Source organism: Gekko japonicus, unplaced genomic scaffold (genome assembly GCF_001447785.1).
Source record: "Gekko japonicus isolate JY-2015 unplaced genomic scaffold, Gekko_japonicus_V1.1 scaffold105, whole genome shotgun sequence".
Lineage (NCBI taxonomy): Eukaryota > Metazoa > Chordata > Lepidosauria > Squamata > Gekkonidae > Gekko > Gekko japonicus.
This window is the reverse complement of record NW_015167532.1, coordinates 1,598,434-1,615,752: the sequence shown is the minus strand read 5'-3', so window position 1 is coordinate 1,615,752 and position 17,319 is coordinate 1,598,434. Positions and strand designations below refer to the sequence as shown.

Below are 17,319 nucleotides of genomic sequence, written 5' to 3'. Positions count from 1 at the left end.
CGGGGGGGAATCCAGAAGCAGCACTCAGGATTCCTCTGGATTTTTGGATCCACAGCTGTGCTGCACTGCGACTGTGAAGTCCCTTGCCCTGGGACATACGCCTCTTTATAATCGTCTTGCCTACTGAAAGCTGCCTCCTCCCGGGGTTCCCTCTAAGCTGGGTTAGTGTGAGCTAGCTCACCATTTTTTAGCCTCCAGCTCACACATTTTCGTCTTAGCTCAGGAAGGGTGGCTCCAGGGCAATGCTCCCTCTAAGCTATGGAGCCTTGGGAGCAAAAATTCTACTTTGTGAGCTATTGCCATTAAAGTTGTGAGCGAGCGATTTGGCTACTACACAGATTAGTTTGGTCCAGCGCCATCCTTCCTGAGCTAAGACAAAAATGTGTGAGCCGGAGGCTAAAAAACTGTGAGCTAGCTCACACTAACTCATCTTAGAGGGAACACCGCTCCAGAGCACGCTAATTCATGCCGTAGCCGAATCGCTCGCTCACAACTTTAAGGCCAGTACAGCTTGTGAAGTAGAATTTTTGCTCACAAGACTCCACAGCTTAGAGGGAGCGTGGCCTCCTACGCACAGAAAACACAACAATGTTGAAAATGACAGCCACAGCAAAAGACTTGGCTTGATTCTATTTCCACAGCTGGAGGGAGAAATAGGTTGTCTGAGAGAAGGGCATGGAGTTTGGGCACGGAAAACCGGCGGCTGGCACCATGAGTCCCCCGTCCCACCCACCCCAACTACAAAAGGACAGCCTGGCTCTCCACAACACAGTTTGAAACAGGGTATGAAGCAAGGAGCGGGGAGACCTGGTGTTCATGGGGGCTTACCAGGCTTAGGAGACACTCCTCTTGCTGACAGGACAGAACGCAGTTAACATGCATGTGACACATGATATGCCGGGGGGGGGGAGCATATCACCTGAACACAGGGGACTGCCTTATACTGACCCAGACCACTGGTCCACCACAGTGTTGCCTACTCAGACTGGCAGCAGCTCTCCAGGGTCTCAGGAGGAGGCCTTCCACACCAAACACTCCCCGATTCTTAACTGGAGATGTCAGTGATTGAACCGGGGACCTTCTGCATGTCAAGCAGACACTCCGCCATTGAGCCATAGTCCTTCTTCTCCAAATTACAACACACACACACCCCCGAATGTGGGTGTAGAATCTTAAAAGTGCCTAATGAACACTGGAACATGTAGAGCACTCGGGGGAAAGTTAAAGGAGTGTAGCGGGGAGGTGTTGTTGTTCAGTCGCACAGTCGAGTCCGGCTCTTCGCGACCCCATGGACCACATCACGCCAGGCCCTCCTGTCTTCCGCCGTCCTCCGGAGTTTGCTCAATTTCATGTTTGTTGCATCGGTAACACTGTCTAACCATCTCATCCTTTGCTGTCCCCTTCTTCTGTTACCTTCAATCTTTCCCAGCATCAGAAGAGAAAGAGAAGAGGTTGGATTTATACCCCGCCCTTCACTCGGAGTCTCAGAGCGGCTTACAAACTCCTTCCCCTAACAGACACCCTGTGAGGTAGGCGGGGCTGAGAGAGCTCTTTCAGATGCCCTTGAGAGAACAGCTCTGAGAGAACTTGTGACTGACCCAAGGTCACACCAGCAGCTGTGTGGAAGAGTGGGGAATCAAACCCGGGCTGCCCTCCTAACCACCACATCAAACTGGCCAGGGCCCCATGCTCCGCCACCACTGGAAGGCCGACTGAAACATAGTACTACAGCCACAAACGTAGAGAGCCTAAAGATTCTCACACTTCTACCTGCCCAATCCCTCCTTGCCTTCGTTCGAGATCACCATGTTGGATAAGCACCACAAGAGACAGAGTGTTGATTTAAACCTTTAATAATTAAAAAACACACATACACACACACATACACACACCACTACTGAAAGCCTACCCAGTTGGAGAATCTACGGATGCCAATCTAGGATAGTGCAAGTTTTCCCCCCTCATAGTTCTTTGTAACACAAACTCTGATCACTTTGGTTCAGACAGACAAAAATTGGCAAGATTGAACTTCTGACGTGTATTTTGGCCACCTTGTCGAAACAAAAGATTTCCTTTCGAACCTTTACAAATAAAATACTTACTGTTTCCCATGATTACATATGTACACCTATCATTGCCCTTTATAGTTATATCTCTGGTACTGGGGAGACGGATATTGTCAAAGCGCTTCTTTGCTTTCTGGGTGGAGCCACAGTGGCTGAGATCTGTTTTCAGTGAACAGATAACAGGTTTGCATAGGCATAGCCGTCAAATAATGCCAGTTAAACAGGACGACTCACATGGGCAGAGAAAGCATTAGGATGAATATGCTTTGAACTCAGTTTGGTAAATTGTCACACCTTTAAAAGCCAATGGAAGGCCAGGGGGAAAAAAAAGGGGGAGTCAAGACTGCGATCGGCAAACAGTGTCTTATTGAGTAACACCAACCTACTTCAGAGTCAGTGATTTGCCCACCACTGCCTGACCTCTTGGTTTCAAACAAATGAACAGAAAACCCCAAACACTTAACAGCATTTAAATATGCTCCAGAAGTTGTTTTTTTTTAATTTTTAGGATGGTGGTTCTCAAGCTGTAGCTAGGGAAGCACCACGCCCCGAGAAAGCGTTCCCGGAAAGGCAAAGAGGCTGCGGCTGGCACGCCAGAGACGTCTTCCTCGCACTGCAGCCGGAATCGGCTCGGGGGAACCCTGCTTGCCCTGATCTCAGTGCCGGATCAGTCCCCCTGTTCTCCATAACAGGCTGCACGCGTGCGGCTGTGGACAAAGGCCCCGCCCGTGCGTGCCGCTGAGCGGGTTGGCAAAGAAGGCAAATTCAGTTTAGGAGGGGGCCTGGGTTTAAAGAGTGAGTGAAACACTGCTTTAGGGAGAGGCTTCCTTGAAAGGGGGGGGAAAGAATAAAAGGGAAGAATGCAGCTTCAGCTGGTAGCCCCAGTGAAATCGCCGCTGCCTAGACTGGAAGCCTTCCTGAAGTTGGAAACGGAGAAGAGCCAATTGCCCCATACAAAAAAAAAGGCAACGTAGCAAGAGCACTTTGCACCCACAAGCACAGGACCAGAGCATTTCTTTAGAAGTGCGGAGGAGGAGGCATGAACTAAGCATCACTAATTCAATTATTGCTGATTTTTTTTTTGCCTCTGTGCAGCGTTGAAATGCGATTAAGAGCTCCGCATTGTTTGAGGAGATATTAAAGAGGAGACGAGGCTCAGATTTCTCAATCGGACATTGCACGTCTAAATTCTGAGACCCAATACTTGTTAATTAGGTCAACGGTGGCCTATGTTATTCAAGTTGCCATTGTGCTGCCTATGGAACTACTTAAGACACCCCCCACATGTTTAACACAGTGATGCAGGCGTTTTTAACAGGGCAATCACAGATTGCAAGTCACATAGGGTTGAGAAAGAATTTTGTATATATAAAAAAACACAAGAGCGATGACTTCTTCAGAAACACAGTGTGAAGCCGGAGGTCACGGATAAAGAAGCACGAAGTAACACTTTTGGCCTGCCCTGCTTCTTTTGATGGCAGCTGTGGAGCTGGAACCCCCAAACCAGAAAAGACTCCTAGAAAACTCGACAGGAATCGGAGGAGAATCCTCCGCCCGTCCTGCCCGCTGAGGACTGGTTCATCCAGAGGGGACTTGAGGGCTTCCCCCCCTTTGGAAACGCGGCAAAGTGAGTTGCTGACGAAGAACGGATTTTGGCTGTGTTTTAATTTGACAGCAGGACAGGAACAAGGGGCCAGCCGGTCCCAGGAGCAGCTGACGGACTTATTGCTTCTTTGTGAATGAGACGGCTTCTGCTTGACTTTCTCCAGAGATCTGGTACTCCAGAAAAGCCCCCCCACACACACAAGTCGAAAGGGAACTCCAAACCAGTCCTCCTGCAGCGGCCCCACGGAAAGAGTAGGGCCCTTCCCCCCTTCTGCTTCAGTGGGGCCTGCAAAGCAGAACTTCCCATCGGACTGTGCCGGTGGCAACTATCCCTCCACGCGGCACCCAAGTGATTGTATCCTGATGCTGATCCTCTGGCAACCCTATCTTAAAGGACAGCGGGATAAATACGATTTCCTATGAAACTAGTCGCGCCCCTTCCACCTCCCAGCACCACCCGGTCAGCCACAACCTTCTTTGGGCACGTGCACAAAGCTTACAGTTTTGCTTCAAGGCTTTGAAATATGGCCGCTGTTTCAACGACTGCGACTGGAGCCCGGCGCCTGGGGCCGCCGCCAAGCACGACTCGCGGTGCATTAAAGTCTCTATGGGATTCTTCCGCCGGAGAACCAAGGACAGATGCGTCTCTGGAAAGCCAAGGTGAGCCCTCGGCCGCTGCAAGGCGGATGTCACCTTCCCTCGCCAGTCCTCTCGGCACAGAGCCCCGCACAGGCTAGTCAAGAAAAATAATCCCAGTTCAGACGCAGGAGGCCGTCTGCGCTTCGCCCTCGGACAGGCACTGCGGAGCCGGACACTTAGTCACTGTGAGGCTTCTCGGGAACGCCCTGTGGTCAAAAGCAAGAAGCGTCTATTATAAATAAAGAAGCCAAACAATTAAGGAACGTTTATTCACGTTATTTATAGCCCGCCTTTCCTTAACGAGACTCGAGGCAGAACCCACATTCAGCTGCTACTGGGATCCCTTCAAAGCCGGTCCCGCTTGGGGGCTCCACGTGCCAATAGCTCAGGCCACGGTGCTTGAGGCCGAGATGCCGGCACACGGTTAAAGAGACACGCCGGAGGTGCTCGTCCTCAGAGAGGAGAACAGGGAGGTCTGGTTGAAGCGCAACAGGAGAACAGTAGCTGGGGTTAAGAGCAGTGGCTGGCTCCCAGGGACAGGTGCCTCGGCTTCAAGGAACACAAAGGCCGGGGCTGGGATCCGACTCTCCAATCGTGTCAAGCTGCGAGTCTGGATTATATCCTGTAGACAGCAAAACGCTCAGCCCAGTTCTCCAGCTCAATTCCTCACCGCAAACAGCTCATCTCTCCCCCCCACCTTCCTGGTGTTTTTAAACATTTCAGGCATTTTTCAAAGCAGACCGAAGGGACTGGGTTCCCGTGCACACTGGCTCTCCGCAAAGAGTTGCTCTTCACAAATGGCATGAGCTGAACGTCCAGCCGTCTGCTCCGGACACCCCCCCTCCCCATGCAGAGATGGTCCCCTGCAGCCTACATGGGATTTCGAGCGTGGAGCAGAGCCCAGCGGGTTTCCAAGCCCTGTGACCAAAGAAAGGTCATGTGATCAGAGCCATTGGTGTCATGATTCTGCTGTCTTATCATATGGATTAGCCTCCTTGAAAACAGCACTGGTTGGAGAAGGCGTTCTCTAGCAAGAACTCCAGATGAGAAAGGCATTCAGGAGGAGGACTTCAGAAACAACTTTAAGTCCTTTCCTTTTGAAAACTCAGTTAAAGCTTCACAAACTTTCTACAGCGGTTTTGGGATGAGACGCCCCTGCAAGAAAGACTCCCAGGGCATGAACAATTTCCAGCGTGTTGCATCAGCTCTGCACGCTTCAACGGTCAAGAATGCATGGGATCTTATTAGTTCAACCACAGGAATTACAAGGGACCGCCTCGAACCTGAATCCCCAGCTTATGTTTTCTGAAATGGCTGGAAATACTTAACGCCTTTGAGAAAGTCAGACATCTGAGGAGATCACCCACAATATACAGAAAGGGGTCCAAAGAACCCCTCAGTTACAGGCAATCCAGCACACTAGGAGTTAATCTTTACCCCAACATACACCCAAATATGAGGCAGAACAAAGTTGGAGACCAACAAAGTTTAATTCTGGGTATAAGCTTTGGTGTGCACATACCCAGAATTAAACTTTCTTGGTCTTACAGGTGTATGAGGTAAAGCCCCCCCTTGGCCTCCCTTCAAGGGTTAATGTGAACAGTAATGGGCCTGGTACATTCTGCAGGTGTTACTAACTGGCTTCTTGGCCTACCCAGTTCATGATTAGCTGCAGTCCATGTGATGGAGAGAACTGGGCTGCTGGTGGTGAGGTAATCTTCTAGAGGCTTCTCCTGGAGATGTGTCCTGATTGGATGTTATCCTCACCTGATGTTGCTGGGCTCAAAAACTATAACTGAGCTATAGCCCTGAAGAAAGCGACACTAGCTGGGATTTTGATGGGACTAATGGCCTTAGCTATGACCCACTTGAATTGCAATTGCTAGCAATGTAGAGAATGCCTGCACTTTGGCATTTGACCTTGAAATTTAAGGCTTGTGCCATCTAACACAAAATCTGAAAGGTAGGTAAGCTAGTTTTCTTGCTGCATGATTCTAGAGTCATGTGTTGGCTACAGAATAAACTTTTATACTGACAGAAATTGAGATGAACTTTATGAATCTGTTCTAAAAATTAAGCCGTCTGGTTACCTGTGTACAACGGCCCTGGGGACCCAGAGGGTTCAGCCTTGGACTCCATGACAAGGTGCCCCCCGGGCCCAAACTTTGCTCTGCTGCTTCAGATTAACACGGCTGCCCACCTGAACCAAATATGAGTTGCTGGAACCATTCGGTTGTGGCTGGGCCAGTCTGAAGACAGACTTGACAGACATCGGATTCCAAACCCAAACTGACAGTGCACTTCTCCAGACATCTTGCTTACGCAAACAAGAGCTCTCCCCATTGAGGACAACGAAGAAACCTGCTTGTACTACTCTGAAATCTCTATCGGACAAGCTCATTCCAACACGTGATGTAGAGAGTGCATTATGTGGTCGGGCATGATGTCTGAAGGCCTAGAAGTTGCCTATGGGACGTAAATGTTTCTAGCACAACAGAGATACAGGAACGTGTCATAAAGAGAACACTGGACTCAGCTGATTTTTAAAGGAGAAAAGGTTCACTTCACTGAGTATTTTCTGTCCGTCCATCCTTCCCTGAAAGGCAGCCAGGAAGGTAACAGCAGAGCAACCAGAAGGAAGGGCTGCGCTTGCATGCCTGCCTCAGAGTTCACTGGTGAGTCACAGGTCGTGCACTTGGAAAGAACTTGTTTTCCTCAGTAGTCACCAGAGGAGATGCCCTTATGATAACCACTAGAGGCGAATAGGCAGGAATCACGTTTCCCTTTTAGAAGCGCCAAAAAACAGACTGGGCCACACTCACCATAGCCAGCTGGCGTCCGATGTTCCCTACAGTCACGCCACCTGAGAAAAATATACATGGCAGCCAAGACCGGATGTAAAGGAAATCTGGAGAGGTATACCTAAAGAAAAAGGAAAGCATTTTTAGATATGGCTATAGGTTTAGCAGCTGTGCAAGATTTCTTTTTTCTATCAAGATCTGAAGAACCAATATTATGAATTTGGTACCAAATATTTGACTGAGAGTACATTCTGTGGCTACTTAGATGAGAAGGAACTTGTAAAAACTGCTAACATTATGATGGTGTGTTAGCTTCTGTTGAATAATGCTTAAGAAGGAAAAACCTTATTGGATTTGTGGGTGGCGTAGGAGAGAGATTTCCATCCTAAACCTGAAGCTTACCATTTCGAAGAAGAAGAGGAGATTGGATTCATACCCCGCCCTTCACTACCCGAAGGAGTCTCAGAGCGGCTTACAAACTCCTTTCCCTTCCCCTCCCCACAACAGACACCCTTTGAGGGAGGTGGGGCTGAGAGAACTCTTTCGGGGACTGCTCATGAGAGAACAGCTGTGCCAGAACTATGGCTTGCCCAAGGTCATCCAGCAGGTGCAAGTGGAGGAGTGGGGAATCAAACCCAGTTCTCCCAGATTAGAGTCTTAACCACTACACCAAACTGTATATCTTACAAGATATACCCAGGCTCTCATTAAAAAAAGAACACACACAAAAGAAACCTTCCAGAACTGTTTTCTTAAAGAAATCCCCATCTTCTACCCGGCTAAACAATGCAATGTCATTAAAACAGAAGGCCTGGTCTTCCTTCTCTCTAACAGGTGAACGGGCACCGACATACACAGATTACAAGTTTAATCAAGCATATCTTTACACAGTCTGACAATCTGAAGCAGCAAGACGGGGAAAGATACTTACTGATAAACTCCATTATAGACAAGAACCTGTGTAATCAGAGTGGCTAGAAAAGCTATTGTAATTCCAAGACCCAGACCGCTTCGGGAACGATCGAATGTCCACCAGAGGCCCAATGACAGCGCTGCCAATGTCAAGGAGAGCTGGATATTGTTTGCAAAATCCAATTTCTAAGCAGGAAGTTAAGGAAAGGTCTGGAGCCGGCAGAGAAAAGCTTCCTTTACCTCGTAAGAATTCAAGCCTAGCCACTGCTCCTCCGTGTCCATATTTCATTGGTCCTTAGTCTTTCACATATGTACCTTTCACATATGTAGCTGTACTGCTTTCTGCAAATAAATAGCACAAGCAGGACCTGAAGGGACTCCTCCCTGCACACACGCCTCCTTCCTCTGCTTATGAGGGTGCCCCAGCCTGCACTACCACCATATCTGCCCACACGCAATGAGAAACCACTTGCGAGATGCTGATTTTCCTGGAAGTCAAGTGAAATCCTGGAGAACACCCAGAAAGCTACTGACAAACACTCTACATGGGAAAGGATAAGTGAGGGAGGGGTTCACAGCGCTCAGGGCCAGTTCAAACCCGCATGTTCATTATTTTAGCATCAAGACACGACCCGCATGTGTGAAATCAGACCACACCCTTGACTTAGGTGAGCAGCCGATCAAGCCTCCGCTTCCGTCCAGCCATCCCAGCCATATATTTCATAAGAGATATTTTGGAGCATTCTCTGCTGTGATGGAATGTAAGATATCATGATCACGCTGTTACGTATGGAAAAAAGAAATCAGCAACAGCAGCACAAACCCTCAGAACTTGCTGAGCTGCCCTCATACCCTCCGCCTGTGGCCCAGCAACTTAAAGCTGCTCCCTGGTTCTCCTGCATTCTCCACACCGCATCCCACTGGAAATCTTAGATACAACCTCCCTTGCAATGTTCCCTCTAAGCTGTGGAGTCATGTGAGCAAAAATTCTACTTTGTGAGCTACTGGCATTAAAGTTGTGAGCGAGTGATTTGGCTAAATTAGTTTGCTTTGGAGTCATCCTTCCTGAGCTGAGACAAAAATGTGTGAGCCAGAGGCTAAAAAACGGTGAGCTAGCTCACACTAACTCAGCTTAGAGGGAACACTGCTCCCTTGTACACAAGTTGGACCAGGGATTCTACAGCGCATGGGCAGGTGAAGCCCACAGACTGATATAAGGATCAAGTGCAGCAGTTTGTGGGGTTTTGCTCCGGATCCTCCAAGCTACCACCCAAAATCAGGAGCTCATAGGACCGAGCTGCTAGGCACCCAAACCCATTCGGAGGAAACATTGTGCAGGGGAGAAAAGGAGTCCATGTTAAATCCTGTTCCATTATGCCGACCCCAGACAGAGCGCCTACGCCAGTCACTTCAAGGATACAGCACTCGCATGGTTAATGCCAACGAACACGGCTATGCATCGCATGACGCTGGCCCATTCTCGCTTGAATTTGTGAGGCTCGCCAAGATGACTGTCGATGCAGGGATACAGCAGGCCAACAACAGCTGTAAGAGAAGATGACAAATGGTTGACGCTTGTTTCCACAAACAGTCATACATAAATACATGACAAAGTCACAGGAACCAGAGCCATCTTTTCTTAACTTGGTATAGTGGTCAAGTGCACGGACTCTAATCTGGGAGAACCGGGTTTGATTCCCCACTCCTCACCTTGCAGCTGCTGGATGACCTTGGGCAAGCCATAGTTCTGTCAGAGCAGCCCCACCTACCTCACAAGGTGTCTGATGTGGGGAGGGGAAGGGAAAGGAGTTTGTAAGCTGCTCTGAGACTCCATGTGAAGGGTGGGGTATAAATCCAATCTCCTCTCCTCTCCTTAATAACAGAGCCAAAGAACTATATGACGCTTCAAGCATCCTCTTGTGATATGTGCCGCTGCAGTTTTTAAAATGAAGACACCACATAGTCATCCTTCCTTTTATATGTGGACTGTGTGTTTTAATGCATTTTCTTGCTTACAAAATTAGTTGACCACACCAACCCTGCTCTGGGGGGGGGGGGGGGTTTTAGAACTGCCTCTCATAAAATGCAGCATCAGCACACGTTCAGGGGTGCTGCAGAGATCCATTTCCAAGGTTTCAAGCCAAGGAAGCGGCTCTGCAGTATGGAACGAGCCATTTGCAGTAATAACGCTCATTCTGCATTCAGCTGAGCTAACGACTGCTACAGAACACCCCGGAACACCACACAGCGTTTGAACTGAGGGTCTTGTGACAGTGACGAGTGCCGTGGCACCTTTTGTTCTCCAGAGCCTGGGATAAACAAAACGCTTCAGTGGCTAAGATGACCAGATTAATTATTGCCTCGTCCAAACCCTAAACCTCAGTGAGATCCCAAGTTCAAATACATTACGAATAACAAATACACAATCTTTGACGCCATCAAGGAACACATGCACTCCTTTGCTGGACTATGCTGTTTACATTAGAAGGGGGATTTTTGTCTTTTGGAAGCGACCAGAAGTTCTGTAGCCAGAAACCCTAGCTGCCTGTGACAAAGGTCCTAGCAATTCTTCTGATGCACTGGTACTATTTTAGATGTTCTGTGCATATGAAAATTAAAAGCTTCCGCTATTTTTTAATGTAGACGTTCACTGGAATCACATTTGTATACTACCAAATTTCTGTCAGAGTATCAGACATTCAGTTTCTGGTGTGGCAATTTATAATTTATTTATAATCACTTTATCTAGTTGTCCCCTGGCTGGAGCCTACAGTTGGCCTTTGCAGCCTAATACAAGAGCGCTTTGTATTACTTGAAATTCACTTGCATTTGGTAAGTTGGCTATTTAGGAGGTCACCTCCAGGACCCAGCGCATAGGATGGGGGCAGGGCTCTTTTTGTAGAAAAAGCCCAGCAGGAACTCATTAGCATAATAGGCCACACCCAACAGCAGAAACTCATTAGCATATTAGGCCACACCCCTGACCGCACAGCTCATTAGCCCATTAGGCCGCACCCCCATGTTACCAGATGTGTGGTCATCCAGCCACACCCACCTTTTGCTTCTTATTCTGTTTACCTTGTTTGTTGTCAAAACCCAGGGCTTTTTTTGTAGCAGGAACTCCTTTGCATGTTAGGCCACACACCCCTAATGTAGCCAATCCTAATGAGTTTCTGCTGTTGGGTGTGGCCTATTATGCTAATGAGTTCCTGCTGGGCGTGGCCAACTCAGGAGCCAGCCGGAACTCCGTTCCTGTGCGTTCCTGCCCAAAAATAGCCCTGGATGGGGGGAAGTTTACAAGCAGCTGCTGCATTATAACCAGAACAACGTGCACAACAGGACCCGTTCCTCCTACTCTCTCTCAGTAGCCACAGGATAGGGCTGACAACAACCTGGCTGCTCTTGGGAAGTCTGGGTGGCTGGCTTCTTCCTGACTGAGCAGAATGGCTAAGAAGCGGTGGCTTGCCTAAAGTCGCCTGCTTCTTAAGAAGGGCAAAGTGGCTGTTCAGTTTAGTCACAGAATGACCACCTACAGCCAGAGAAGCAGGTGCACTGACTGGCAAAACATCAGCACTGTTCAGTTCTTCTGAAAGGCACCTGAGACCTGCATTTCATGAGGCCTGAAGATATTTTTTAGAAGAGGAGGAAGAAGAATAGGTATTGGATTTACACCCTGCCTTTCACTCAGAGCAGCTTATAGTCTCCTTCCCTTCCCTACAACAGACAACCTGTGAGGTAGGGGGGGCTGAGAGAGCTCTTTCAGGAACTGCTCTGAGAGAACTTGTGACTGACCCGAAGTCACACCAGCAGCTGCATATGGAGGAGTGGGGAATCAAACCCGGTTCTCCCAGATTAGAGTCTGCGCACTTAACCACTATGGCAAACTGGCTCTCAAACATAATTAACCAGCCTCAAAAGAAACTGCGGTTCTGAGGATGAGCTTTCTCAGGATTAAGTTTAGTGCCCAGCCATGAAGTGTCGCCTCCTCCTTTGTCAGCTTTATGCTCCCTCTGTCTGCCAAGAGAACAACAGGGATGCATCTCTCACAACTGTTCGTGACAAGACAGGTCTAGGCATCTGGCACAGTAGAAGTACTACAGATTCACTGCACTGATTCACCAGTCCATTCGGCACTTGGCAGTTTGAATCATCATTTTGTATTCTCTCCAAACCTGCTGCCTTTATTTCTGAAGACAGCTCTGGGTTTGGACAGAGCTGCAGGAGCTTGAATATCCAACAGAAATGAATGTCCACATCAGCAACGCCTCCACCATAGCAGACAACTGTCCTTTTGGTTTAGGAAATTACAGCATACAAGCAGCACAAAAAAACAAAGCCCGAAATCAATTTCCTTTTGTGGCTTTACTTAGAGACACTTTTACAAGCTGGAATCCCAAACGCTGCAGCAGAAAGTACAAAACTTTATTTCATAGAGCAGATCTGTAATTCCCTATTCTGTTCGAAAGCCATCAGAGTAGCTTGCAGCAGTAGGATTCAGTTTGTCAGCTCCGACATTCGGCCTTCCTGTTTGCTTGGTTTCTACAGCTTCCTACCTTAAATGAGGGTTTTGTCCCATGTTAAATTCAGCTTTACAAAAGAAACCTCACCTCTTCCCCCTCCCCAGCCATTATGTTTCTGCTGGGAAATGAAACTGCTGCAGCTGCTGTCAGAACAGGCACCCGGCCAAGCTCCACTTCCCCTCCTCTCTCATCACAACACATTACTTCCTTGTTTTTGATTCCAAATGTATGGCATGTTCATACCAGCAGCCAATAGGAACGGGAACACGAGACTCACCAGTTGAAACAGGGAGCCAATGCAGAGGGTGCTGATGAGTCATTCCAGCTACTGTGTTAAAACTTGGACGACAGTAGCTGGAGGAAACTCGTTTCCCTGTTTCTAACAATACCTTTGAAAAAGCAGATTTCAGCCTAGGATGGACACTGCACAGGTAGATCACCTCACTGTCTCCTAAGCAGCTACATAGGGCTCTTTAGCTTGGAGAAACGACGACTGAGGGGTGACATGATTGAGGTTTATAAGATTATGCATGGGAAAGAGCAGGTAGAGAAAGAGGTACTTTTCTCCCTTTCTCACAATACAAGAACTTGTGGGCACTCCATGAAATTGCTGAGCGGTCGGGTTAGAACGGATAAAAGGAAGTCCTTCTTCACCCAAAGAGTGATTAACACTTGGCATTCACTGCCACAGGAAGTGGTGGTGGCTACAAGCATGGACGGCTTCAAAAGGGAATTAGATAAGCATATGCAGCAGAGGTCCATCAGTGGCTATTAGCCACAAGGTATTGATAGGGGCTCTGGGGCAAGTGATGCTCTGTCTTCTTGGTGCTTGGGGGGGGGGGTCAACAGTGGGAGGGCTTCTAATGTCCTGGCCCCATTGGTGGACCTCCTGATGGCACTGGTATTTCTGGCCACTGTGTGATACAGAGTGTTGGGCTGGATGGGCCTTTGGCCTGATCCAACAATGGCGTCTCTTATGTTCTCTTATACCTGTATGCATCTGTCTGAGCCACCTGTTGCGAATTGCAGGATGGCAACAATAGTGTGTTTACATTCTTGGAGCTATATCCACTCTTGGGAAGAGCTCAGGTGGGCAAGAAACAAACAGGACTGGCGAGCTGCCAGTAGAAGTGCCACCCCAGTCAAGTGCCAGGCCAGGACAAAACCACTCCAATATGCCTTTTTTCTCTGAAAAAAGAATCCCAAACAGTCAAGTGACTCACCTGCCGCCGTTCCACAGCACGGGGGCACCCACCAGGCGGAGGAAAAGATGGTGGAGATGACTTCCTCTGGAAACAGAGTCACGTTCCTCTGGATCTGCAGCAAGTTCAGCACCAGCGCCAGAAAAGTGCCCACAAAGAACAGCACCAGGCTGCGCTGCAATAAGTCCCGGCTCAAGTTCAAGCCGCCGGCGGAGCTACTGCTGAGGCTGGAGCCGCTGGGCTTCGGGGCGCCATGGGCCATGAACGTCAGAGGAGAGTTTGAGACTGAGGAGCTCAGCATTTCGCCCACCTTGGCCACCAGCCCTGAAGCCGTCCCACCCGAGGGCGCTTGACTCCTTCTCCCAACAGCACAGGAGCAACCGCAGGTATGACCCTCCAGTCCAGGGACTGAAGTCTCCATTCGCTTTCTGAAACAGGCACCAAGAAATCATTAGAGCCAACGCCAGGCGAAGAACAGCCCCCAGGCAAGTTTTGCGCTTACAGAGATCAAAAGCCTTAACGCTTTGCTCCTTCATGAGGTGCAAGAAGATTCCCGAAGAGTAAAGGCAGGGCAAACCACAGAAATCCTGTGTCTATGTTCAGCTGTGCTCTAGAAACGCAGGGTACACCATAAGCCTCTCCTGACCAATGTTCCCTCTAAGCTGTGGAGTCTTGTGAGCAAAAATTCTACTTTGTGAGCTACTGGCATTAAAGTTGTGAGCAAGTGATTTGGCTTCTGCATAAATTAGTTTGCTCTGGGGCCATCCTTCCTGAGCTGAGACAAAAATGTGTGAGCCAGAGGCTAAAAAACCGTGAGCTAGCTCACACTAACTCAGCTTAGAGGGAACACTTCTCCTGACTGGTCTGTCAGGACTTACAAGAGATCTGCAGTTGCACCCAGAACTGGGAATCAGGGGGACAATACAGGACAAGACTTCATGCAAGTTTCGCTTCCAAGGTGGGGGGACAGCAGCCAACTTCTTCCAAGGCAGACCCCCATTTATGGAGGCACCATGGAAGTGGCATGGCTCAGGGAACAAGAGAACCACCTGTTGCTGTGGCAGTCACCCCTTCAAATACCATCTCAGTCATGCTATCCCCCCCAGCCCAAGACCCTTCCTATACAAGACACGAGCAGAACTATTACTTTGATAGTGATGCAACGTGCTTCTCATACTGACCACATTCTGAATGCTGTGCATCTATCAAGGATTTCAACCCCCACCACACAACTCCATGGACGGGGGCAGGCTACCTCCGAGGGGCTGGGGAAGGAGCTGTCTGCGGCCTTGGCGCTCCGGTCCTACCACACAACTACACAACCCCCTACCACACAACTACAAGGCGACACGGATATAATAGCAGGTTTTCAAACATACAAATGCAAGGTATAGCGCTTTCTGTCGTCCACAATCAATGCCATCCTGTGAAAACTTTCTTTGCAGTAAGCCTGGCACAGACTCCTCCCCCCCAGAAGTACAGCCGCATACTATCCTAAGAGCTGCAGACCTGTAATGGTTAACTGACCCTTCACAGTATCTATTTGCAAAGACTTAGCCTAAGACCTAACGCGCAAGTTCACAAATAAAAGAGACCCAAGAGTCACTTTCCATTGCTGCTGCAGGTCCACAGTCTACATAACCCCATTCCCACAAAACTCAAAGCTTCCATGAACTAGAAGCAAGCAAGGTATGCTTTGTGCAGATTCTGTTCTATAGATGAACAGATGAGTCTGATTGACAGCTACACAAGTGAGCAAACAAGAGACCCAGAAGTCGCTTTCATTACTTGGAGAAGGGAAATAGGTTCAGGTGGGGCAGCCGTGTTGGTCTGAAGCAACAGAACAAAGTTTGAGTCGGGGGCACCTCGGAGACCAACAAAGTTTTATTCAAAGTACAAGACCACAACCCGACCCAACAGGCACTTGGAAGAGTTGCTGCCACTGCCACCACCACGCCTGAAGTAGCCACTACAAGAGGATCTCAGCTCCTTGTAGGTGGGTCACAGCCACTCTCTGCTTCAAGGGAAGCATCCACATGCTGGATCGTTGCCCTTCTCCACCTGGAACTGAAGCTGCTGCTGCCCCTGAAACAAAAGTGCATGACACAGCCTAGCCCCCCCCACCACCCAGAGGTCTTATGCTCTATGTTTCCTTGCCGGGGGGGTACCCTGTTGCTGAAGGGGCAATGGGACCAGCCCCATTATCCGTTCCAGAGATGACAAAGGCCACATTCTCTTTCCACCCCCACAGCAGGCTCCCTCTTCAGGAGGGTCAACACTCTTCACAGAGCTCCTTCCCTCCAAGGAGGGAAATCTCAGAGGAGAGCAAGGTCTCTATTGCTCCTGTCCAGATAAGCACCTGGGATCGTGCTCCCCTAACATCCCCCCCCACCAGGGGCCAACCCTTGTCTCCACTGAGTAGCTTAAGGAGAAGGGTACAGGATAAAGGGTTCCTAGGCAGTCACCTTCATTTCTGTCAAAAGCATTAGCTCGGGTTTCTTAATCCCTGGCCGTCTACTCCTTGCAGGCTACAGGAACTACATAAGTCACTTCAGAGAAGCCTGCAGAAGGCCAACCCGGCCAGACAGCACAACAGTAAAGGCCTCGGACCCCCCACCCCACCCCCAGATCAGGTCTTGATTAAGCTTTTCCCTCTTTTGTACATAGGAAATGAGACAGAGGCTGTAGGAGACCCCCTCCCTCCCCCCAATGCTTCCCTGCCTAAGGAGAGGGGCTACCTGCGCTGAATCAAGCCCAGGGCCCATCCGAGCCCACCACCCTCTCTGGCTGCAGCAGCAAGGACCACTCAGATGCCCGCTGAAGGAGAGACCCACTGACTCCCACGACAGCTTAGGGAAAGCCAGCCGGGCAGAGGGACCAGACGGAGGGGACCACCCCATATGCCAGGGACCCTCCACCCAACCAAGGGACCGCGGGAAAACAAACCGCATTAGCCCAACAGACCCCCCCAAGACGCTTCAGAGCAGCCCAGGACCGGAGCGCCGAGCTCACAGGCCGCAGACAGCCCCTTCCCCAGCCCCTCGGAGGTAGACTGCCCCCGTCCATGGAGGCTCCATCGCTAGCAGTCCCCAGCCTCCGCGAGGCCTGGCAGTCCCGCTGGATTCTACCACTCGAATGGATGGACCGGGAGGGGGGGTTAATCTCTCTCACGCACGCGCTCCCCTCACCTGCCTAATCCGCAGCCCCGCGAAGTCACTCCGATCCCACCTTCTTCTCCCGCGCGCTGCGGCCTCTGAAAGGCTTATAAAGCCGCGAGCCCGCAGCCACGTGACCCGCCCTCGGCCTACCCGGAGTCGCCGGCGCTCTGCCCCCGATGACGGAGCGAGGCAGACGAGAGAGCTGTCTTGGGTAGCCCCAGGAACAACATTTCAGTCTGGTGAGGCCGGCCCAGCCAATGAGAGCCGGGCGGCCCATATGACGTTACGGACACACCACGCGCCCTCCCCTCGACTGACAGCTCGGCGAGCTGACAGGGCGGGAACGGCAGAAGGGAGGGAGGTGTGAGTGAGTGAGGGAGGTGGCGCGTCTCCTCAGCCGCAGTTGCCCGGGGGGG

General features: G+C 49.9%; 1 protein-coding gene across 2 annotated transcripts; it reads right to left on the bottom strand.

Annotated features, from left to right (window-relative positions):
- Positions 1-1,842: 1,842 nt before the first annotated feature.
- INSIG1 (insulin induced gene 1) lies at positions 1,843-16,978 on the bottom strand. 2 transcript variants are annotated; one of them, XM_015413441.1, is made up of 6 exons: positions 16,934-16,978; positions 13,767-14,173; positions 9,444-9,568; positions 8,043-8,209; positions 7,133-7,232; positions 1,843-4,516 (listed from the first exon to the last, which is right to left on the bottom strand). In XM_015413441.1, exons 2-6 carry the CDS (start codon positions 14,164-14,166, stop codon positions 4,487-4,489), a joined length of 822 nt encoding a protein of 273 aa, XP_015268927.1. In that variant the 5' UTR covers positions 14,167-14,173; positions 16,934-16,978; the 3' UTR covers positions 1,843-4,486. The 2 variants fall into 2 exon arrangements, with proteins under 2 accessions (XP_015268927.1, XP_015268928.1); XM_015413442.1 differs by having other exon boundaries at positions 16,938-16,967.
- Positions 16,979-17,319: the final 341 nt, after the last annotated feature.

What these genes read in the sequence shown, in the direction of transcription:
- INSIG1 (XM_015413441.1), bottom strand. Translation starts at nt 14,166, where the DNA reads ATGGAGACTTCAGTCCCTGGACTGGAGGGTCATACCTGCGGTTGCTCC. An exon ending in GCATTAACCATGCGAGTGCT is followed by an intron (nt 8,210 to 9,443) that starts GTATCCTTGAAG and finishes CTTCCTGCTTAG; the next exon opens with AAATTGGATTTTGCAAACAA. An exon ending in GTCTATAATGGAGTTTATCA is followed by an intron (nt 7,233 to 8,042) that starts GTAAGTATCTTT and finishes CTTTTTCTTTAG; the next exon opens with GTATACCTCTCCAGATTTCC.